This window comes from Moschus berezovskii, chromosome 7 (genome assembly GCF_049115385.1).
Source record: "Moschus berezovskii isolate FMDL1 chromosome 7, NW_MosBer_1.0, whole genome shotgun sequence".
NCBI lineage: Eukaryota > Metazoa > Chordata > Mammalia > Artiodactyla > Moschidae > Moschus > Moschus berezovskii.
Window position 1 is genome coordinate 23,377,371 of NC_142466.1, and position 25,835 is coordinate 23,403,205.

Genomic DNA, 25,835 nt, shown 5'->3' on the forward strand with positions numbered 1-25,835 from the left:
TCTTTATCAAATAATCACAAAAAGTACCAGTGATGTGCACTTACTACTTATGCAAGATCAATTATACATAGGGTAGAGAAAAACTGAAAAAATGGAGGTAGGATACTAGTTATCATCTTAAATACTTCAAGATTACATACAAAAAGCTTGCTTGAAAATAAATTGTTTCAGTATCATAAATTTCTACTTTAAGTTTAAAATATAATTATTCTATTCAATCTCTTTCAAATACAGATATCAACTTTAACAGTTTTCACAATCACCAGCTAAGCCTCATAGATCCAAATGTCTATCCTCCACACACTTTACACACTCATACCCTGCTACCATAATAAAATAAACTCAGAAATTTTCCTATAGACAGAATCTCATAATAACCAAATGAAAGATAAACATAACGAAACAGACAACCTGGAATTTCTATTTATTTTTGTCTCATTGTTAAACAGAAGTAATGTCTTCACTCTGAACCTCAATTACTATAGCATAATAAACGTGTCTGCTGCTGCTACAATTTACATGGGTATATGCACTCATAGAAACTTCAAACATAAAAGAACATCTATTTCAATCTCTTTGTTTCACAGATTAGGGATACCGAGTTAAATTTGTTAGAACAAACTCATTCTGAACCCCATGATTATTTACTACCAACAATGAATTTTAACTATGTTTTTACCTGATATATCTACTACAATTAGATGGGAACGAATGTTGTAAAGTATTCCATTTTACACAGGAGAAGTTACACAAGGAAGCACAAGGAAGGGAACTGATTCTTTGAGGGCCACATAATGGCCAAGGGTGGGTCTTTTGATGCTTTGAGCAGTCTGCTCCTGTTATAACTTGGCAATAAAACCACCAGTGATGGTGTTATAAAATGAGTAAACAAGGAAGGTGAAACTCACTGGAATACAAAACTTGGTGGAATCTTATCAACTTGAGTCTTTCAAAATATAAAATACCTTTAGGACTAACATTTAAATCACTTTAGCAATGCATCTTTCAAATTATGCATTCTCAATATTATATACCTTAACTCACAAGGTAAATTTATTATTTAAATTTCTCAAGAGAAATTAAGAAACACAAAGATTAAGCTAAAGCCACCTTACTTGTTATACTAAAAAAGTCAAAGATGACTTTAAGAAATTATTCTTCGAGTCAATCTTTTGCTAAGGAAGTCTAGTTTGTTTTTTTTTCCACCTGTTCAGTGAGTACAAAGGTTAAGACAAAGTGAAATAAATCACATGACATACTTTTTTTTTTTTAATGGTGTAGAAGAAAGACAGCAGATTCCTTACACACCAGTCTCAGAGACAAAAGAAAAAAGGAAAGGTAAGATATTATATATTTATAGGTTTGGAGATTGTTGTTGAATTTTTAAAAATCATATTTAAGCTTGTTGCTGCTGCTAAGTCACTTCAGTCGTGTCCGACTGTGTGTGACCCCATAGACGGAAGCCCACCAGGCTCCCCCGTCCGTGGGATTCTCCAGGCAAGAACACTGGAGTGGGTTGCCATTTCCTTCGCCAATTTAAGCTTGTTAAGTCTATATAAAAATCTTTGTCTTTAATAAATGATGAAAGAGTAGAAAATATAATTGTATTTTCATGACAGCTATCTTAGAAATACAAACCTGGACATGGCCAAAAAATCTTTTCAAAATAGAATAATAATATAAAGCAAAGTAATTTTGGGGGAGGAAGATTTCATCTAGCCAATCAAATTTATAAGATCTTTTAATTTTGAAATATATTAATCACACAGCAATCGGAAATGACATTAACCTAAAAACAAATTTGTAAGATGAAAAAAGACTGGAGAATAGGTGATAATTGTTAAAACTGGGTGATGATTCTTTTCCTGAGAGGTTTTTTCCTTGAAATTTTCCATTATAAAACTTCTTAAATTTGAAAAAAAAAAGTTCTATGAAATTACAAGAGAATAGTTAACTGTGAGTTATTAATACCTTACTATAGATACATTGAATTCTGGTAAAAATATCTAAAATATTTAATGGAAAAACTGTATTATAGTATACACACTTTATTTAACCAAGCCAAAATAACAGCGGTATCTTTTTATTTCACAGTATATAATAGCCATATAAAGTACATGACCAAAAACTCAGAAATTCACACGTGAAACTGTGCTAAGAAGAACATTGTTTCTTTCTCAATATCTACTATTTCCTTTTGTGTAAATCTCTTTTCCTATAATATAGGGTATAGGCTATATAAAAGAACATTTAATCCTGTAAAACAATTTTTTAAAAACCTGATATTCCATTTGTTCTCTATTTTTTAATCACTAAACTCAAACCAAAATATCATTTCAAAATAAATTTCAAATTGAGAAAAAAATCTAAAGGGAGAAAAAGGCAATAATAACTGTTTTCTTTTAAATAGGGTAAACTGACTCAAAAATAATTTCTGCTATCAGCTATTTATTTCATCAATTTGATTTCTTCAAGATAGCCATTATGTCTATTTAAGGACTTGTTAGCAAATGTTTCTGTCTAAGGATTTGTCTATGTAGTGTTGTGACAGTCAACATCAACCCCCTTTATCAATTTTTTCCCTCTCAAAAGATGTACGAATACAAGAAAAGCCCCATGGCCCATGTGGCTCAATCAGTGAATTTCATAGCTTTAGACCTGCTAATGCTTTAGATTTGTTGACTGTTTTCTTGAACAAAATCTACCTTAAGCTCTGAGTATTTCTTTTCTAACTCTAAAATTTATCAACTATAAATTTAAAAAGATTCCTTTTCTAACCCTTATGATTTTATCCACTTTAGCATAATACATTGGAGAAGGAAATGGCAACCCACTCCAGTGTTCTTGCCTGGAGAATCCCAGGGATGGGGGAGCCTGGTGGGCTTCCGTCTATGGGGTCACACAGAGTCGGACACGACTGAAGTGACTTAGCAGCAGCAGCAGCATAATAGTATAAAGTAGCTGATAAATATAATAAATACATGACAAATCCTCTGTCTCCATTTCCAGTCTCACAATCCTACCTGACCTCCATTATCTTTTCTAGCTGCTTCTATTTCATGTCAACCCTTTTCTTTATAGATTATCTGCTTCCTTTATTCATCCTTATCCTATTTATCTCTTTTTTAAAAAAAGGAACTTCTCACTTACCTCTATATTACTCACATGGGCATCCTACAAAAACATCAGTAAGAATTTCACTACACCATTGAGAAATACCAAAACAAACCATTGAGGAGGTTGCACACTTACTCTGAGAGATCACTAAACATGGGTACTTCTCTTTTATACATGATTCAGGAATCCCCTTTTGTGGGCAGTGGTCTGGCATAAGTCTGGCTTGAAATCATTTCTGGCTGTAAAAGGGATGCAATTACGATCTACATTCAAATTGCAAAATCTAGGAGAACAGTGGCTTTCTCTTACAGTCTTGATTTAGCAATGGAAAGAAAGAAATTGGAAAGGGAGTAAATATAAACAGATCATCAAATTGAAGGCAATGAGGAAGTTAATTAGAATAGACCGGTATTGACATAAAAATAAATTCCTCATTGCTAACGTGGCAACACACTTTAGTAACTTGAAATGAATCTTGTTAACTGAGTAGTTTCTTACTCCCGGCTCTGAAGGAATAAACTGCCCTAAAAAATCATAAGCAACTAATTATAATAAGTGCTATAAGAAGGCTCAAAAGACTAAATTTTTAAAAATCACTAAGGATGATAACATAACATATTCATATCCTTTCAAACAGCTCATTTGCAGCAGTTTCTTTTTAAAATTGATAATTTTAAAATTAATTTTTATTGGAATATAGTTGCTTAATGCAGCAGTTTCTAACCTTGATTTTAAGAAAACAGATAAAAATAAGAAACATTAAGGTCATGAATAAAATGACTAAATGGAAAAGTATTTAGTGAGAAGAATTACTGAAATAAGTAGTTAGGGCATGTTGAATGTACCCACTAACATTGACTCTGGTTCAAAAACCTACGAAAATTAAAACAAAAGGTAATATGAAGTACAGAAACTTATAATGACAAAATGAATAGAAGAGGAAACAGCAATAAAATCTAGAAACTAAAAAGCTAAAAGTTAAGTGGAAACTGACTAGGAAACCAAAATTTTCTGAAGTCAGCAGTGGGGAAAGCTGAGAAGCTACTTGTTTTATACAGCAGAACCCCTAGATGGCTCAAAGATTGGCAGCACTAGGTATTCTGGAAGTAGAAAAGGAGAGACTGAAACAGCTGAAAGTCTTTCTCCTGGACACTGCCCAGTCAGGTAAAGTTCCCCTCCTACCTAAGCAGAAAAACGAAGTGGTTTTTTTTTTTTTTTACTCTGGGGAGAATAAAACTAATGGAATCGTGGCACAAGTGACTGCAGGGATGTTTTGTCAAAAGCAGGGAAAATAATATTAAATATTAATTACTGAGCTAAACCCAATGTTTTCACCACTCAGCTCTCAGAACGCTGGCCACGTGGTGTCACCTTTTCTGGCAGTAGAACAGAAAAGTCATTTTGAGGAATCTAAGCAGCCCAAAAGAACAATCTAAAGATAATGATGTTAGGGATTCCTCAAGAAAACAGCCTATTAAGGTCACTCTATAGTAAGGTCTAAAGTTGTGTAGGAGTTGGGAATTTTCTGGAGGTCAAGCAATTAAGACTCTGCCCTTCCACCCCAGGGGGCATGGTGTTCAATCCCTGGTCGGGGGACCAAAGAACCAAAACATAAAACGGAAGCAATACTGTAACAAATTCAATAAGACTTTAAAAATGGTTCACATCAAGAAAATATTAAAAAAAAAAAAAGAACCACACAAATGCAGTTTCCAATCAGTTTTTTCATTTCCCATTCTTGTATGTGGGTCCTAAACCAAATATTAACAGATATAGGAAGTTTAAAAGATATCCTCTAATATAAAGGATACTTATTAAAAGAAACTGGAAAAACATGACCGGAAGACACAAGGCTTTTCAAGGGAAAAAAAGAACAAGAGATACAACAAGAAGAAACAAGAAAACATATTCATATGACAGTATACTACAAAAGAAATTTTCAGAGAATTAGAACTAGCTCTGAGATTTAAGAAGATAAGAGGAAAAAGAAAACTTTGATAGAAGAGTTTGAAGATAAAATTCCAGAAGCAGAGCAAAAACACACAGAGACGAAATGCAGACGAATAAACATAAAAGATTAGAAAACCATGCAAGGAGATCCAATTCCTTTTAAAATTAAAGGAGATCTATAAAGGGAGGTAAGATTTTTTTAAATGGAAAGGAAATTATCAATATCATCAATAAAATAATTCAAAAAGATTCCCACTGTTTTCCGATTGAAACCAGCCAACAAGTACCTATTTCATCAGTTCTGTTCATTTGCTCAGTAGTGTCCGACTCTTTGCGACCCCATGAAGCACAGCACGCCAGGCCGCCCTGTCCATCACCAACTCCCGGAGTTCACTCAAACTCATGTCCATCGAGTCGGTGATGCCATGCAACCAACTCATTCTCGTCGTCCCCTTCTCCTCCTGCCCCCAATCCCTCCCAGCATCAGAGTCTTTTCCAGTGAGTCAACTCGTCGCATGAGGTGGCCAAAGTATTGCAGTTTCAGCTTTAGCATCAGTCCTTCCAGTGAACACCCAGGATTGGTCTCCTTTAGAATGGACTGGTTGGATCTCCTTGCAGTCCAAGGGACTCTCAAGAGTCTTCTCCAGCACCACAGTTCAAAAGCATCAATTCTTTGGCGATCAGCTTTCTTCACAGTCCAACTCTCACATCCATACATGACCATGGGAAAAACCAAAGCCTTGACTAGACGGACCTTTGTTGGCAAAGTAATGTCTCTGCTTTTTAATATGCTATCTAGGTTGGTCATAACTTTCCTCCCAAGGAGGAAGCGTCTTATAATTTCATGGCTGCAAGAAGAATCTGCAGTGATTTTGGAGCCCAAAAAAATAAAGTCTGACACTGTTTCCACTGTTTCCTCATCTATTTCCCATGAAGTGATGGGAAGAGATGCCATGATCTTAGTTTTCTGAATGTTGATCTTTAAGCCAACTTTTTTACTCTCCTCTTTCACTTTCATCAAGAGGCTCTTTAGTTCCTCTTTACTTTCTGCCATAAGGGTGGTGTCATCTGCATATCTGAGGTTATTGATATTTCTCCCAGCAATCTTGATTCTAGCTTGTGCTTCTTCCAGCCCAGCATTCCTCATGATGCACTCTGCATATAAATAGATTTAAGGGACCAAATCTGATAGATAGAGTGCCTGATGAACTATGGACCGAGGTTCGTGACATTGTACAGGAGACAGGGACCAAGACAATTCCCATGAAAAAGAAATGCAAAAAAGCAAAATGGCTGTCTGAGGAGGTCTTACAAATAGCTGTGAAAAGAAGAGAAGCGAAAAGTAAAGGAGAAAAGGAAAGATATAAGCATCTGGATGCACAGTTCCAAAGAATAGCAAGGAGAGATAAGAAAGCCTTCTGCAGTGGTCAATGCAAAGAAATAGAGGAAAACAACAGAATAGGAAAGACAAGAGATGTCTTCAAGAAAATTAGAGATACCAAGGGAACATTTCATGCAAAGATGGACTCGATAAAGGACAGAAATGGTATGGACCTAACAGAAGCAGATATTAAGAAGAGGTGGCAAGAATACACAGAAGAACTGTACAAAAACAGATCTTCACGACCAAGATAATTATGATGGTGTGATCAGTCACCTAGAGCCAGACAACCTGGAATGTGAAGTCAAGTGGGCCTTAGAAAGCATCACTATGAACAAAGCTAGTGGAGGTGATTGGATTCCAGTGGAGCTATTTCAAATCCTGAAAGATGATGCTGTGAAAGTGCTGCACTCAATATGCCAGCAAATTTGGAAAACTCAGCAGTGGCCACAGGACTGGAAAAGGTCAGTCTTCATCCCAATCCCAAAGAAAGGCAATGCCAAAGAATGCTCAAACTACCACACAATTGCACTCATATCACATGCTAGTGAAGTCATGCTCAAAATTCTCCAAGTCAGGCTTCAGCAATACGTGAACTGTGAACTTCCAGATGTTCAAGCAGGTTTTAGAAAAGGCAGAGGAACCAGAGATCAAATTGCCAACATACGCTGGATCATGGAAAAAGCAAGAGAGTTCCAGAAAACCATCTATTTTTGCTTCAATGACTATGCCAAAGTCTTTGACTGTGTGGATCACAACTGTGGAAAATTCTGAAAGAGATGGGAGTAACAGACCACCTGACCTGCCTCTTGAGAAACCTGTATGCAGGTCAGGAAGCAACAGTTAGAACTGGACATGGGACAACAGACTGATCCAAATAGGAAAAGGAGTACATCAAGGTTGTATATTGTCACCCTGCTTATTTAACTTATATGCAGAGTACATCATGAGGAACGCTGGGCTAGAAGAAGCACAAGCTGGAATCAAGACTGCCGGGAGAAATATCAATAACCTCAGGTATGCAGACGACACCACCCTTATGGCAGAAAGTAAAGAGGAACTAAAAAGTCTCTTGATGAAAGTCAAAGAGGAGAGTGAAAAAGTTGGCTGAAGCTCGACATTCAGAAAACTAAGATCATGGCATCTCTTCCCATCACTTCATGGGAAAGAGATGGGGAAACAGTGGAAACAGTGTCAGACTTCATTTTTTTGGGCTCCAAAATCACCACAGATGCTAACTGCAGCCATGTAATTAAAAGACATTTGCTCCTTGGAAGGAAAGTTATGACCAACCAGGATAACATATTAAAAAGCAGAGACATTACTTTGCCAACAAAGGTCCGTCTAGTCAAGGCTACGGTTTTTCCCGTGGTCATGTATGGATGTGAGAGTTGGACTGTGAAGAAAGCTGATCGCCGAAGAATTGATGCTTTTGAACTGTGGTGTTGGAGAAGACTCTTGAGAGTCCCTTGGACTGCAAGGAGATCCAACCAGTCCATTCTAAAGGAGACCAATCCTGGGTGTTCACTGGAAGGACTGATGCTAAAGCTGAAACTCCAATACTTTGGCCACCTCATGCGAAAAGCTGACTCACTGGAAAAGACTCTGATGTTGGGAGGGATTGGGGACAGGAGGAGAAGGGGACGACAGAGATGAGTTGGTTGCATGGCATCACCGACTCGATGGACATGAGTTTGAGTGAACTCCGGGAGTTGGTGATGGACAGCCTGGCGTGCTGTGATTCATGGGGTCGCAAAGAGTCAGACACGACCGAGCGACTGAACTGACAGACTGAAGAACTAAAAAGATATCCTGAAAATTACTGTTTTTCATCCTCCCCAGGAGCATTTCACTTTCTAAGATCAGAGTGCAGGGATGGTGAAGGATCTTTACTTGTTTCCTATTTTACATATTTTAGGAAGAAACAGACTTAAAAGGAGTAAAAAGGAAATCAAAATGTCCTGAAAAGACTAATGTTCTAGTCTCCTAACGAGATGTAAATACTCTTTTCTAACAGGTTAGCAGTATGAAAACCATGAGCATCACCATCTTGTTTTGGCTGCTCTCCACGCTATTATTATCAGACGAAAACCAGACTTCTAAAACAGTAAGTTTTTACAATCAAAGTAGTGAAAATATTTTCAAAGGAACACTTTGTGTAAATTTAAGTAGTAAAATATTGAAGGCAATAAAAGCAAAAAAAAAAAAATCAAACTATCAAAATGAACTCTTTAGTTAGTAGGGCATATTCAAAACATGTGATCTCCGAGCCAGATTGTAACTGGACAAAAGCAGTCTTCATTTTATAAAAAACTAAGTTCTTTAAAAGCAAGAAATACATAAAATTTCACCATAAGATCAGAGATTAGTTAAGACATAAAAACAGTTTAAAATGTAGAAAACTATTTTCAAAAACATATATTTATGAGGGAAATTGTTGTTGTTACATTATTATTACCATTACTACTACTATCAGGGGACATTTCAACTGTAAAAACAGTGGAAACAAGAACTATTTCTTTGGATCTATATCCACATAGGCGAAGCACTTTTTGTTGGCTGACTTTAATACATGGCTCAATTTCAATTACAAGATATTTTTTTTTAAAACACCAAAGTTTTAGCTGTTAACCCTACAGAGTTATATACCGAATATTGTTTTTTAATTATTTAATAATCTTAGATGTAATGTTGGTAGCTCTACTGATTTTTTAAATTACATATTTTTATATTATTTTCTCATTATAAACATCAATCTTGCATACTAAAATACTAAATTAACATAATTATTTACCATTTATTTCCACATTTATAAATGGTAATATATCAATATTCTTTCAATAATAATTATTTACTAACTGTTGGAAGATATTTGTATGACATCAGAATTTCCTTAATCTTCAACACTCCAACCCAATTTTAAAAAGGAGTATTTGCTTTATCTTTTTACATATTTTAACATCAAAGGATTAGATAGTAGACTTTTTTCCTAAAAGAATTTCCTTCCAATGTCTAATTGCCTAGATATGAAAATTTGGGAAATTCTGTCAATATTTCTCCTTATTAATGCATTTCTAATTTTCTCTTTTTTAGGAAGTCAAATGTAATTCTACTGCAAAGAATTATTCTTTGATTCCAGAAAATATCAATAAAAATGTTACTATACTTGACCTCAGTTATAATCAAATTACTCTAAATATTACAGACACAAGAGTTCTACAGACATATTTTTTACTCAATGAGCTCTATTTGATTGAGAACAAAGTCACTATCCTATTTAATAACAGTTTTAGTAACCTGTCCAATCTAGAAATTTTAAATATTTGTAGAAATTCCATCGACATAATTCATCAGGGTGCCTTTACAGGATTACATAAACTGAAAAAGTTATATCTCTGCCAAAACAAAATAGTTCAACTGAATCCTGAAACATTTTTGCCTCTTAAAAACCTGATATTATTGAATTTACATGACAATTTGATAAGCTATTTTGATGTACCCCAACTGTTTCATCTGGAATTCATAATTTTGTATGGAAATCCATGGAACTGCTCCTGCAGTCTATTGAATTTGCAAAACTGGTTGAAGACATCGAATGTGACACTAGGTAAGCATTGATAATTTAAATTAGTCAAAACCAAAATGATTGATTTTGGCTTGTTCCACCCTAGAAGTGTCTCTCATTTCATGTCTTAAAGTAAAGGAAACTTCCTGTTTAAAGGAAACTATTCCTGTTTAATGGAAACAAGAGAAACAGTGAAAAGCAATTGCTGAATACAAGCTCTCCCCCTGCCTCTGCAGAAAACAAGAAATAAGAGAAGTTTGAATGGTCTACATATGTAAGGTGAAACTGTCACTCTGTATACTGTTTGCAGTTTCAACACATAAGACTAATTTTCTTTTACTGTTTTTTTAAAATTTATTTTTAATTGGAGGATAACTGCTTTACAATATTGTGTTGGCTTCTGCCATACAACAAGGTGAATCATCCACAAATATCGATGTCCCCTCCCACCCAAACCTCCCCCTACCGCCACCCCATCCCACCCCTCTAGGTTGTCACAGAGCACCAGGTTGCGCTCCCTGTGCCAGTACAGCAGCTTCCCACTGGCTATCTATTTTACACATGGTAGTGGATATATGTCAATGCTACTCTCTCAATTTGTCCCACACTCTCCTTCCCCTGCTATGTCTAAAGTCTGTTCTCTATGTCTACGTCTCTATTCCTACCCTGAGAATACCATTTTTCTACATTCTGTATATATGCGTTAATACGCGAAATTTGTTTTCCTCTTTCTGACTTACTTCACTCTGTATAATAAGCTCTAGGTTCATCCACCTCACTAAAACTGACTCAAATGCATTCCTTTTTATGGCCGAGTAGTATTCCATTATATACATATGTACCACAATTTCTTTATCCATTCATCTGCCAATGGACATCTAGGTTGTTTCCATGTCCTATTATAATTTTTAAAAGTACTTCTTTTCTAAGGATATCCTGTCAGAGAGTAGGTGGAAGTAGATACCCTACTTTCTAAACTATAAACCATGTTCCAGATGCTCACGACAATCTAAATCATAACATGTTTACTAACACAGACTAACTGAACAATACACAAGAACTGCACTTAAACTGTATTTGTAAAATAACTTAATAAACAGAAATAGGCATCTTTCTCTTTTTTTTTGTTGCTAGGCAAATACAATTAGCTTCTTTCTTATATCTTTCATGACAGATAGATAATGTAAAAAAAGTTCCAGATAAAAAATTATAAGAGGTTGTTAACCATAATAATTTATTACCCATAATAATCTTATTTTCCATAATAAATCTTATTTTTTCTAATTTATTAGAATATGAGAGCATCACCGTGTGTAGTTATCCAGTTATCCTGAGGTACTACAATATCAAAACAGTACCTTACAAGGCTGAATGCTACTCAGAATTTCCTTCATCTATAACTGAAGACCTTCACATTCCTTTTCAGTCCATTAGCAACTCAACATTCAATAACTCTTTGAACAACTTGACAAGAAATTCAGGTAATTTGTTTTGAATATTAATATTGCTGAGGATAGCATACTAAATAAACTGAGATAGTTCTCACTTTTCTGCATTTTAAATTTCTTGAAACAGTGTAAAAGAACAATTCTTCCACTCAAGAAAAGATTAACAAAATATTGGGTTTCTTAAGTAGGCTCTGCTAGTTATCAGTCAAATGCCATTATGCAAATTATTTAACTTCTCTGAGCCTTGGTATTAACTAGTTAAGTCACAATACTTAACAGGTATAACTCAATAATGTTTCTGAGTGAATGGATAAACAATGCAAAGATAGGTAGTTATTTTGAAAAAAGGTATTCTTGCACCACAATATGAAATATCTTTATTTATTGCAGTTTTAGTAACTTTTGCTTAGAGAAGATTATGGATATTTATTTCTAATACCAATATTGGGGAGTTATTAGGACATGTAATTATGATTATTTTATTTCTGTCAATTTAACAAAATCCTCTCCCACCCTTTCTTTCTCGTTATTCCATTTAAGAACATGAATCTCATGGAAAAAGCTGGGCTTTTCTTGTCGGTGTTGTCGTCACTGTAGTGATGACTTCACTACTCATTTCAATTGCTGTCAAATGTCCAGTATGGTATAATTTTCTGCTTAGTTACAATCATCATCGTCTGGAAGAGCATGAAGCAGAAACCTATGAAGATGGTTTTACTGGAAATCCAAGTTCTCCTTCACAGATACCAGACACAAACTCTGAAGAAACTACAGTAATATTTGAACAACTACATTCATTTGTGGTAGATGATGATGGGTTTATTGAAGACAAATATATAGATACTCATGAATTACGTGAAGAAAATTAATTTCTTTCAATATTTGATTTTTTAAAAAGTGTTACCAGCTCACTCACATTTGAGGCATGGAAATTTTGATCAATGATATACTGGACTATGGCCAGTAGACCATCATATTAATTGCAACACATAAATATCATAAAATTACACTCTTCTCGTTGGCTTTGTGCAAGTAGGTCCAAATACAATAACTGCCACCCCTTGGTACCTAACTAAAATACTAGCATTACTATTCTCAGCAGTATATATGAGACCCAAAATAATAATAGGAAAAAAAATCTACATTATTCTTTAATTAAAGTGAACAGATTCTCATATTAGCCAGATACTTGATGTAACACCTATTAAAGTTTTCTGATTGGAATCAGTAAAGAAATAAAGATTTTGGAATTTTATCATGAGTTGAAATGAAGAACAGAAATAGTTTAAACAGACAACACACTAAGATTGATTTTATGCCCATAGAATAAATTCATAATTGGAAAATGCTTTTTAAATCTTTTTAAATGCTTCCTGAATTGGCAAAACAAATTTCTGAAAATTTAGCAGCAATTTAAAGCACAGGCACAACGTTAGACACAATCTCTCAATTTCAGTTATGAAGAAAGACTATCATCAAAATAAATGATTGTCGCAAGTGAATAATATAGTAACTTCCAAAGTGGAAATTATCTATGCATCTTGTCTTAAAAAATACCCATTCTGCTCCTTTGGGGGACATTCTTATTCAAATGATTCTGTTCTGGAGCTGAGAAATCTTCAGTTAGCCTATGGTTAGTTCTTTGGGATGCTGTAGGCAGAGCAATGTTTCCAAACTTGTCTCCTAGAACATTAACTTCCAGAGAGACATTCAGAAGTATTTACAGGATGGAGGATTAAAAGGTACATGGTCAAAGTGAAAGTCGCTCAGTTGTCACTTTGCAACCCATGGACTATGCTGTCCTGGAACTCTCCAGGCCAGAATACTGGACTGGGTAGCCTTCTCCAGGGGATCTTCCCAACCCAGGGATCGAACCCAGGTCTCCTGCACTGCGAGTAGGAAACTACTATAGAATTATGAGAAAATACTGGGTTTAAACAAAGTCAAACAAGCTTCTTTACTATAGGACTTATAGTAAGGAAGGACTTCTTTGCTACCCAAGACTTTACTAAGCTGAACTGCTTTCTGCTCTTCAAGAGCATAATATTAAGAATTTGCCAAATTTCTTGACAACAAAACCTTTTCTTTGATGCATGGCTACTAACAGATCATAGCACAATAATGGTCCAAAGAACACTGGCTTTGAAACTATTACAAGAAAAGTCTAAAGTGAATTATTTGCTAATTCTTTATCATCAATTGGCTATAATCATAATTTTAACAAGTTAATGTAAATAGTGGCACTAAAAACTGTAAAAAAAATCCATCATTTTTACTTTTCATATGTGGGGTAATTTAGTATACAGTATTTATCTATATATATTAGAAAAAAATTTCTAAAACACAAATATATTTACGGATTAAATAATATGGTGTTTTAGATTTTCTTCATTATACAAGGAAGAGAACAGCATCCAGTGGTGTAGATGGTGCAGGGTTGGATAAAAGTTGATGGAGATGGGTGCTTAGGAGTATAATATGTTATTTTATTTTTGCGTATGTTCAAATTTCTCTATAACGTAAAGTTTCTAAAATGTGTATAACTGATAGTTCCTTAGAAAAAAGAGACTAAAAATAATGTAGATGTACATTATTTTCTAACAATAGTCATTTTTAAGGTTATATAAATAGTAAATTCAGTTCAAATTGTACTGAGGAAAATAAAAATTGTTTAGAATGATGTACTCTGTGAAGTAAAATAACTGACTCATTTGTAATGCATATTTGCTTGTATTTATAGGAACACGATTTCAATAAAGGATATAAATGCTTTATGTGTAATATTTCCTAATAGATAGCATAAATTATATAAATGTTATAATTTTATTTATTTATTTTTTTAAGTTTGGAGTCTTTTATTACAATTTAATTCTTAGGGAAAACAAAACTCTGTATTTACTAGAAATTTTGATTAACCTAAATAATCTTGACCAATTCAGATAATGAAGAATTTGTAAGTTTGTGTTTCTGTAATTTATTCCTATGTTTATGCTGTGCCTTCTCCAGGCTGGGAACTCTAATCAATAAAACAGGTAGTTTCTGGTCTTAACGATAGCGGAGGACACAAACAATGAACAACAGAAGACACACAAATGACAGTCAGATTTCACCTCGAATCACACTTCTTCCCTGAATCTTGGTCTGATTGGTATTAAAACTAATATGTATGTACAGGGCCCTGGGCAAATATAATCAGATGATTTCCTAAGCAGGTATGCAGAGGGAAATTTGCTTCCAAGGTATCAGTTCTTAAGGGGACCAGGTAAACTTGAAAAAAATTAAGTTATATTCTGCATTTTGCTACAGTTTGCTTTAATTACTGGAAACTGCCTTTCCCGCTGCCCCTCCGCCCCACCCCGCTCCAGAAAATATAATTAAACACCTTAATGCTGTCAGTGCCACTGCTGATCACTGTGACCTGTTGCCAGTGTGGAAATTTTGTTGAACATCATCCAGTGACTGGGTAATGACAAGGAAGCAAAATCAGCCCAAGTCTAACACAGTTTACGGCATAGTGACCATAATGAACTGCAACTCAGTGCTTTGATTAAAGAGCCATATTCTGTGTTCTCCTGATATTTAATATATACAGCAAATGATTATAAAGGGTATTTTAAAAATTACTTTGGGCTTTTCTCAGTGCTGTTTCAAAATCAATACAAGTTTGCTTCAAGATTTAGTAAAAATCTGAGGTCAGTAATAATTAAACTCTTTTTATACCTTGTTTTCAGGCATCTCTAGGGGTCATTAAGGCATTTTGAACTTGGCTTGGTTTTTAGACTTTTTTTCCTAATGTGTATAAGAATTACCTGCTGCTGCTGCTAAGTCGCTTCAGTCGTGTCCAACTCTTTGCGACCCCATAGACAGCAGCCCACCAGGCTCCCCCATCCCTGGGATTCTCCAGGCAAGAACACTGGAGTGGGAAATGTTATAATTTTAAATCTCAATTTTAAGAGTGAGATAACTATATAAACATAAGGCATCTTTTTCTACATAACCTATCATTTTACCAAATATCTTTTCCTAATTTAAGAGGCAAATGTTCATATTTTATAAATATAGTAAAAATGAAATATAACTATGAAAAATATCAAAGACTACATCAAATCTCTTATATTCAAAAGACTCATAATTAAATATTGGGTGTTCAATAGATAACTGATTAAACAAAGAAATATAAATGGGTTTAAAATTATAATTATGTGTATTTTTAAAGGATAAATGATTTTGGCTAATACCAAACTAAAAAAGTATAGACATTAGAAATGGAAGAAAATCATCAGTTCAAGCAGGTGTGTGAAAATGAATTAAAGCCAGGTACCATAGTAACATATTGAGCCTATATACGATAACCACTTTATTATAAGAAGGTGTACCGTAATAAAACATATGGTCTCATGCCACAGTAAATGGTGGTACTAAAAGAGAAGAGAAAGAAAATATAGGTTTTTTTACCTTTCTCAAAGTATGGCATTTCCTGCTCCCTTTAAATGTATATGATAACATAAGGTAAATTCATCTTGTTATTAAGATGAATAATAATCTTAATTACTAGCCATCTGATTGAACACATGAAATAAATCTATCTTCCTGGTATATATAAAAATAAACTTTATAAAAATAATTTGTCTTTAATTTAAAATTCCTCTTAAAGGGTCAGGGACCCTATCTCACTCAGACTTAGTTACAAACTATAGATATTAAGTTTTGAAACTGCTAACATTTTCAGGACAAAGTACCATATTTTAAGAACATTTTCTTTAATCAATGAACCAAACAGACATACAAACCTACATCATCATTAAATTTATAATCTGTGCATTATCTTTTTGGATAAAATACCTATAAAACACGTACATATAACATTTACAAATCTGACCGGTGCATTACATAGGTTTGTAGATAAAATGCGAAAATAAATGAGGACTAAATGTTCTAATGCTCTATTGGAGTTGAAGCTTCAATACTTTGGCCACCTGATGTGAAGAACTGACTCATGGAAAAGACCCTGATGCTGGGAAAGATTGAAGGCAGGAGGAGGAGGAGATGACAGAGGATGAGATGGCTGGATGGCATCACTGACTCGATAGACATGAGTTTGAGCCAGCTCCAGGAGTTGGTGATAGACAGGGAGGCCTGGTGTGCTGCAGTCCATGGGGTTGCAAAGAGTCGGACATGATTGAGTGACTGAACTGAACTGAAAAGTTCTACACTATATAAGGTCCTCATTGGGTTATAGTTTATTATATCTTATTTTTTAGACACCTAAGAAAGTATTTTATATGTAGTAAATGATGAATATTTGTTAACTGGTCCAAAACTAGAGCAACAAAAAGGAAGTTTTCAAGTATGTGTCTGGTTACCACGAATATGGGATTTTCTTTGTAAAAGGGAAGAGACTTCCAGTATATTTGTAATTTAAGATAGCACTTTATAGGAGCATCAAATGATAGACAGGGGAAAGAGATTTCTCTGTTTTTAATGAAAAGAAAATTACCTTCCTTTACCTTTCAAATAATTCATCCTTATATTTTAACATCCTATTTTTCATCAAGTATTTACTATTATAGAATTTTTGATGTTATAGAATTTTGGTAATTTGGGTTAATTATTATCCTTGCTCTCAAGGAAATTAATATTGATAAGTTTATGGAACAAAATGTGTACAGTGTTTGTACAAAATAGCTCATCTTCTGTTTGTGCTGCTTTAGACAATAATTTAGGTCAAAAAGTCAATACAGAATAATTATGTTAACTACTGATAATGCCTGAATATTTGTGTCCCTCCAAGATTCATATGTTGAAATCCTAACCACCAAAGGTAATGGTGTAAAGGCTGGGAGGTGATTAGGTCATGAGGGTAGAGTCCTCATGAATGGGATTAGTAAGTACCCCTTATAAGAGATCCCAAAGAGCTTCCGAGCTCTGTCTACCATGTGATGATATCACAAGAAGGTATGAACCAGTAAGAGGGCCTTCACCATAACAGGACTATACAGCTGCCTTGATCTTGGACATCCCAGTCTTCAGAACCCTGAGAGTAGTACATTCCTGTTGTTTATAAGTTACCAAGTCTATGATATTTTGTTACAGTGGCCTAAATGGACTAAGGTCACCATATTACTTCCACTTATCTTTGTAGGCATTACTGTCACTGCCACATTTATCTTATCATCAAAGTTACTTGGGAGCTTCCCAGGTGGCTCAGTAGGAAAGAATCTGCCTGCCAATGCAGGAGACCTGGGTTCAATCCCTGATTTGCGAAGATCCCACATGCCACAGAGCAAATAAGCCCACGCACCCCAACTACTGAGCCTGTGCTCTAGAGCCCAACAGCAACAATTACTGAACCCAAGTGCCACGACTAATGAAGCCTGAATGCCATAGAGCCTGTCTTCCCCAATAAGAGAAGCCACCACAAATAGAGAGCAGCCCCATTTGCTGCAACTGGACAAAAGTTCACACAGCAACAAAGACTCAGTACGGCCAAAAATAAATAAAATTATTGGAAAAAAAAATTTAAAAACAAAAGTTACTTGGTATTTGGTCTTTAGCCAGGTTATACATATAAAGATGCACATACAATCTACATCTATAAAGTAGATTACTAATATAACAATTAATTATCAATTAGTAAGTGAATAATCGGAGAAGGCAATGGCAAGCCACTCCAGTACCCTTGCCTAGAAAATCCCATGGATGGAGGAGCCTGGTAGGCTGCAGTCCGTGGGGTAGCTAAGGGTCAGACATGACTGAGCGACTTCACTTTCACTTTTCACTTTCACACACTGGAGAAGGAAATGGCAACCCACTCCGGTGTTCTTGCCTGGAGAATCCCAGGGACGGGGGAGCCTGGTGGGCTTCTGTCTGTGGGGTCGCACAGAGTCGGACACAACTGGAGTGACTTAGCAGCAGCAGCAGCAAGTGAATAATAAAATAATATAAATAGCCCATGGAATAATAAAGTGCATTTCATTAGACTGGGGCTTAAATCTCATAATTTGAATTAGTTAAGAAGTTCAAGTTAAAATTGCAAATGGTAGAGATGTTCTTATCCACCTTAGCTTTAAAATTCAGAGAGGTAGAAATTTTATCTAAATGAAGACAACAGATACATTAACAATGCAATCTGTATTGAAAATATTCAACTTTTTAAAATTAAAAAATGCAACAGGGAAAAACAATGAACAAAACTATAAAGAAATAAATGGTTCACAAGTTAAACTACCTATACAGGTCACTTATAAATCTGGTTGATTTCTAAATGGATTGTACTCACGCTTGTCTTTCGGTAAATATAATATCCATACTTTGTGTTTCTCGATCATTTTGAGCTTTAAGCTGAAAAAAGAGTTAACTGAAAAGTTAGTGATAAAAATTACCATTAAGCCAAACTATCTCTCTAAAGCTCATTCTGATTATGAATCAATTAGAGATTATAAAAATAATCCTAATGCCACAGGCAAAGTTCTAAAAAATGCATATGCTTTACTTAACAAACCACTACCAATACCAAATACAAAGAAACACTCTTTTTCACAGGCATTATAATCTCACACCAAAAATACTGTTTACTGACCTGTCAAGTAATCTAATGTAAACTTTACTTATGTAAACAGAATTTCAAGATTTCATTAAGTGTTCAGTAGTTGATTAGTAATATGTTAAATTTAGACCCAATGCAAGTTTTATTCTTCAATCATTCAGGATTATACCTGAGTACTCCTATTTGACTCAACCTGATGCATAGTCACGGAGAAGGCAATGGCAAGCCACTCCAGTACTCTTGCCTAGAAAATCGCATGGATGGAGGAGCCTGGTGGGCTGCAGTCCATGGGGTCGCTACTAGTCGGACACGACTGAGCGACTTCACTTTCACTTTTCACTTTCACACATTGGAGGAGGAGATGACAACCCACTCCAGTGTTCTTGCCTGGAGAATCCCAGGGACGGCGGAGCCTGGTCGGCTGCCGTCTGGGGTTGCACAGAGTCGGACACGACTGAGGCGACTTGGCGGCGGCGGCAGCGGCTGCATAGTCAATCTAGACTTTGGACCTAAAGCGTCTGTCTACAATGCGGGAGACCTGGGTTCGAGCCCTGGGTTGGGATAATCCTCTGGAGAAGGAAATGGCAATCCACTCCAGTATTACTGCCTGGAAAATCCCACGGACAGAGGAGCTTGGTAGGCTACAGTCTACGGGGTCACAAAGAGTCGGACACGACTCAGCTACTTCACTTTCACTTTCTTTCTCATAACTAAAAGAACACAAAGTTTTCACTTTTTATATTTGGCATTAAAAATACAGCTTTTAAATTAAGAATTCTCCTTAAAGAGAATGTTTCAAGTTAAGAACTTCACTACATTATTATTGCTTTTGTGCTTATTCACTCAGTCGTGTCCAACTCTGCGATCCCATGGACTGTAGCCCACCAGGCTACTCTATCCATGGGGACTCACCAGGGAAGAATACTGGAGTGGATTGCCATGCCTCCTGCAGGGGATCTTCCCAACCCAGGGATCGAATCCAGATCTCCCACATCGCCGGTGGGTTCTTTACCAGCTGAGCTACCAGGGAAGCCCCAAAATTTAGAAGAGTCATTTTATAAATCCTATGCTTTTATAGCCTTTGCATAAATAAATGATAAACTATATAAATTTTATTTATTTTCTTCCAAATATTTATATTTGAATATATTATTTATATTCAATTAAGCTAGCTATTATCATTTTATTATTTTCTACCAAACACTTGTTAAGAATATTGACTACAATTTCTCATTTACTAATCAAAAGTACTGTTATGTCTGGCATCATATGGTAACTATTCATTTTCTCCTTTTCTAATACAACTCTTCACTGAGTACTCAGCTCCAGGTGCACAAATATTAAACCAGAGTGTTGCAAAGTAATCTATATACAAGGATATATGGATGGGACTCCCTAAATAGCACTGAGAGACCAGTTCTCACACAACCTTGTAGAAAGACACTAAAGCACCCACCTGAGAGTCAACCAACGGGAAGAAATTTTAAAGAGCAACTGAGGGAACTCAAATATAACAGCAGTATTTAGGATCAGAGTAATACCTATCTTCATGGTATATAAGGTTTTATCAAGTTACTTCCAGACATAAATGCTTTATTTTAGAGGCTATGTAGATCAACTGCTTATAAATTTTCTTACCATGTTGTAATCATTCATTACTTCTTCCATTTCAGTATTGGTATTAAGTTTATCTGCCAACTAAAAACAAAAGTACAAAAAAAAATATTCTATTAGTCTTCATAAATTCTCTCTATAATCTATAATATAGGTATTCAATCTTACAAATAAGTAGTTATTTAAGTATTACTACTTCCAAGACAAAACAAATATTGAGCTACTTAAATAAGCACATTCTATGCATTTAGGTCAATCAACAAACGACATTTTTACGAAGGAAAAGTAAGCAGTAAAGAACTATTCTTCCTGCAGATAGTACCTCAAAGAGCTTTGCCTTCTCTGAAAAGATATCTAAGCTTATAAAAGAAGGATGTTGAGAAGACAAAATCTGGGGGAAGATCTTTCTCCATTTTTTCCCCAGGGGAAAGAAATGTTAATGGATTTACAAATTTACACCACTGAAAATGTAAAATGATATAATCTTTTAAAAATTATAAAAAAATTAAATTGAAAAAAAATCAACAGGCCAAGGCACAAACAGAACACTTGAAACAGAAGCCCACTTCAAAAAGTCAGGGAAAAAAAGTTAGGCAGGGACAGCAACGGCAAACATATTATCTATTTACCTTGTGCCAAACCTTGTTCTGAGCCTATTATATGTATTATTTCACTTAATTATCACAAGTACACTGTGAAGTAGATATTATTATCCACATTTTGCAGATACAAAAATTTAGCAAGTCGTCAAAGCAGAATTTTAACAGGAAGGCTTCTAAAAGCAAACTATCTGGATGTAATTAACTCTAAAAGACTGAACTTTCCTAATGTAATATGTATTACTACATATAACATTTTCAATTGTGATATGGATAATAAGTGCTTTTGTTATTGTTACTGTTCAGTTGCTAAGTTGTGTCTGACTCTTTGCAACCCCATGGACTGCAGAATGCCAGGATTCCCTGGCATTTACCATCTCCCACAGTTTGCTCCAACTCATGGACATTGAGTCGGTGATGCCATGCAACCATCTCATCCTGTCATCCCCTTCTCCTCCTGCCTTCAGTCTTTCCCAGCATCAGGGTCTTTTCCAATGAGTGAGTCTTTGCATCAGGTGGCCCAAGTGTTGGAGCTTCAGCTTTAGCATCAGTCCTTCCAATGAATATTCAGAGTTTATTTCCTTTAGAATTGACTGGTTTCATCTCCTTGCTATCCAAGGGACTCTCAAGAGTCTTCTCCAGCACCACAGTTCAAAAGCATCAGTTCTTCAGTGCTCCACCTTCTTTATGTTCCAACTCTCACATCCATTTATGACTACTGGAAAAACCACAGCTTTGACTACAAGGACCTTTGTCGGCAAGGTTATGTCTCTGCTTTTTAATACACTGTCTAGGTTTGTCATAGCTTTTCCTCCAAGGAGCAAGTGTCTTTTAATTTCATGGCTGCAGTCACCATCTGCAGTGATTTTGGAGCCCAAAATAATAAAGTCGGTCACTATTTCCATTGTTCCTCCATCTATTTGCCATGAAGTGACGGGACCAGAGGCCATGATCTTAGCTTTTGGGATAATAATGTTAATAAGATCTAATATTTACTGAAACCTTACTCTGTGTTAGATAACTGGCTAACTAAGTGCTTTCTCTGTGTTAGAGAAAAACCTACAAACAGCATATTTTACACATTATTAATATTTTTATATCAAGTAACTTGCATAATGTATTCTCATATAACTAAAAATCCCTTTCATTTGTCTTTTTATATTTTATAAAAAATTATTTTTCTCATATTTAGAAGATCATTTTATAAAAAGGTTGCACAGAACAGTATGGATTATAGTGTGAAAATATACTATTAATATAATCAGAAATTCTGTTTATGAGTACAATATAACAATATCAAGTAGGTATATTATAATGTACCTAATCATTATGGTGGAGTGTTTCTTACTTTGTGTATCACTATTTTTTAGTTGGAGAAGTGAGATATAAGTTTTCAGTAAGTTTAGAGACCACTACTGCCTAAAGTACCCACAGAGTAGGAAGAAAGAAAATTCTGAAACATGAGACATTTTCATGGGGCCAAGATTACTCCAAAGATTGAGCCAGTAATCAACACTGCAAACAAGATCATTTCTTCTGGAAATCCACACTAGGAAGCTTCTTCTGGAAGTCCACATTAGGAAGTAAAACTGTGATTATAAGATGCCCTATTATGACAGAAGACAAACACTGTATTTTGAATGAAATGGAAGGATAAAGGCAAGCCTGGTACTAAGTAACTAAATTTTTACAACATCATGATGACAACACTCTGTAGAAAGACGGAAGTATTTTTAAAGCAGTGACATTGCTAGTACTAAAAAATATTATTTTTAAATTGTTAGGGAAAAAAGTGTGCATGCTCTGTATTTTTAAGTGTTTTTCTTTTAAAGGCTGGAAGAATACCTATTAATCTGTAAAGCCAAAATATTTCTTGGGAGGGAAAGTGGGAGAAAGCAAATATATACTTTAATCTCTACACTTGCTATGGTTTCAATCTTTCTCACTATGTATGTATTCATGCATTATTTGGTATTTAACATTAAAACGTTATAGCATTTTCTAAAGTGGCAAAAAGCAATGAAAATATTCAAAAGAAATTCTCTCAGAAAAGACCAGATACCATGTTGTAGTCTGCTAGTTGTCCTTGAAACTCTTTTATTTCAACAGCTAAAGTCTCAGCTCTGTAAATATAAAATACATTCATAAATACATAAATAGGCAGGTGAACATTATGAATATTATGTTTAACTACAAATTTAGTACTAAAATTCTGAAACATATTACATCAAATGTTACTCATAATAAAAATATACCTTGCATACTTTAACTGCAAAATTACTCACCTCTTTTCATACGACAAATACACTGAATTCTCTTGATTGTACATTTCTATTTCTTTCTGAAGTTTATTGATTTCTGTTGTAAGTTCACTTATTTTACTTCTAATGGAAAGAAATAAAGAAATTAGTAATACTTCCAATCCAGAAAACAGTCTCTCTAGTAAATGTGTAACAACAATATAAATGGTTTTGTGAAATTTCACTAAAAAAAGAAAAACAATTTAAGCAGCTTATTTGATTAAGGTGGTATACTCTAACTGAGAAATTGATAAAAGTTCTCTATTCATTAAAAAAGATGAAACCATATTAGAATGGAAACCTGGACAAATTGGTACAATCTATAGATAGAAGTAGATACCTAACTGTCCCTTTCACAGTTCTTGATACTCTCTGGAACAGAGTTTTTCAAGAACAGCACTATGGACATTTTAGGTCTTTGAATAGTACTTAAAACAATACTTTCTGTGCACTGTAAGATGCTTAACCGTCTCTCTGGTATGGATGCCAATGGCATATCACCCAAATCCAGTTATGACAACAAAAAATGAGTCTAAAAATTGTCAAATATTCCTTGAGGGGGCAAAATCACTGCCAGTTGAGAACCACTGTTCTTCACTCAATTAACATAAGTAGGTAATTGTTGGAGAAGGAAATGGCAACCCACTCCAGTGTTCTTGCCTGGAGAATCCCAGGGACGGGGGAGCCTGGTGGGCTTCCGTCTATGGGGTTGCACAGAGTCGGACTCGACTGAAGTGACTTAGCAGTAGTAGGTAATTGTAATTTTTAGTACAGAAGCACAAATCTTAGAGAAGAGAGACAATGTGATGGTGAGAAATAGCTCTATTACCTTTCCTTCTTTTGATTAAAAAGTGATGAGATATCAAAACTGATAGCCTCACTCTCATTCTTGCTGATGTCAGCTTTGAGGACAGATGGGAGAAAACCTTCCCTTCTCTTACTAACTTCTAGGAGTTTGAGGATCAAAAGGATTCAAGTAACTGAACAGCAAAAGAATTAAGAAGGACTAAAAGAAAGAAAACAGAGATTTCAGGATACAATAGAAGGATGCATTAAATAGAATGCAAGTAAGGGAGAAAGAAGACACAGAGGATGAACCAATCAGAAAATAAAGTAAAATGGAAAAATGGAGATAGGCTAGTAGGGCATCTGAGCAGAGAAAAAAGTAGGTATAGAAAGAGAAAAGAGTTCTTAATTTAGAGCTGCATACTTAGGAGATATATAACAAACTTATGAATTAAATAAAATTAGGCCACATTTATAGCAACTGACTAAATATATGGTTATGTAAAACTCTGTAGTAGTTATAAGTATATATATTTTATGGAGAAGGAAATGGCAACCCACTACAGTATTCTCGCCCCGAGAATCCCATGGGACAGAGGAGCCTGGTGGGCTACATAGAGTCCAAGGGGTCGCAGAGTTGGACACAACTAAAGCAATTTAGTAGGCACGTATATACATTTTATCATTCATACATATATCTATGAATAATTTATTTCAGAATACTTGGTGAAAGAAGCATAAAATATTCTTCTCATTAGATGAAAAAGAGTTAACTGGAAATATATAGCTCACACACATTCTAATACATAAAATTTAAAATCTCAGCCTAACTATACCACCACCATTTGTGATGACATCTATTTAGAGCCAAATAAACCATAAATTATGTCAGAATACAAAATAATCTTAAGAATTAACAGATACCTAATTATCTCAGTAAGTACTATAGTTAAAACTTCATGATCATTCATAGAAAAAAAAAGTATATAACATACCGAAGAAGTCCAAGATAGTAAGATTTGTCTAAAATTTGCCTCTGGGGACCTAAAAAAAATTTTTAGGTATTAGCGTTCAGTTTGAAAATTCCACATTAGCAAATCCGAAGTGCAACCAGAATTACACTCAACAATTCTCTAATAGCCCTTACAAATGTCCCAGTAAGCCTAAAAATCTGAAAGAAGCAATGAAATAGAAAAGAGAACTAAAATCTTAGCATCATGACATAATGGAAGCCTGAATTAAGATCACAAAGATGGGACTAGAGGTTGGGCTGTTAAAAGAGTGGAGTCAAAAAAAAAACAACAAAAGCACTGGAATCTACTGGTTAGGGTGACTGAACAGAAACTGGGACTAATGGGGTCTGGAACAGGACTAAGCAAGAGAATGTTCTGCAATAATGGAAATATTCTGTAGCAGCACTGTCCAATAAAGTAGCTACATGGGAATAGCGACCACTTGAAACATGGATGGTGGTATGTGAAAAGAAGAGAAGCGGAAAGCAAAAGAGAAAAGGAAAGATATACCCATTT

At 34.9% G+C, this 25,835-nt stretch overlaps 2 protein-coding genes across 4 annotated transcripts in view; one reads left to right on the plus strand and one right to left on the minus strand.

The window, feature by feature from the left end:
• Nucleotides 1-25,835, minus strand: part of IFT74 (intraflagellar transport 74) — a 102,558-nt gene that overhangs the window by 64,818 nt on the left and 11,905 nt on the right. For all 3 annotated transcript variants that reach the window (XM_055428134.2, XM_055428132.2, XM_055428131.2), the window contains 5 exons: nucleotides 25,302-25,350; nucleotides 23,506-23,604; nucleotides 23,283-23,343; nucleotides 20,646-20,705; nucleotides 18,741-18,802 (listed from right to left, as the gene is read on the minus strand). In XM_055428134.2, coding sequence (XP_055284109.1) covers nucleotides 18,741-18,802; nucleotides 20,646-20,705; nucleotides 23,283-23,343; nucleotides 23,506-23,549 — 227 coding nt within the window. In that variant the 5' untranslated portion in view covers nucleotides 23,550-23,604; nucleotides 25,302-25,350. The remainder of the gene's footprint in view (nucleotides 1-18,740; nucleotides 18,803-20,645; nucleotides 20,706-23,282; nucleotides 23,344-23,505; nucleotides 23,605-25,301; nucleotides 25,351-25,835) is intronic.
• LRRC19 (leucine rich repeat containing 19) lies at nucleotides 8,447-12,380 on the plus strand. Its single transcript, XM_055428135.2, has 4 exons — nucleotides 8,447-8,555; nucleotides 9,542-10,055; nucleotides 11,306-11,494; nucleotides 12,002-12,380. Exons 1-4 carry the CDS (start codon nucleotides 8,475-8,477, stop codon nucleotides 12,328-12,330), a joined length of 1,113 nt encoding a protein of 370 aa, XP_055284110.2. The 5' UTR covers nucleotides 8,447-8,474; the 3' UTR covers nucleotides 12,331-12,380.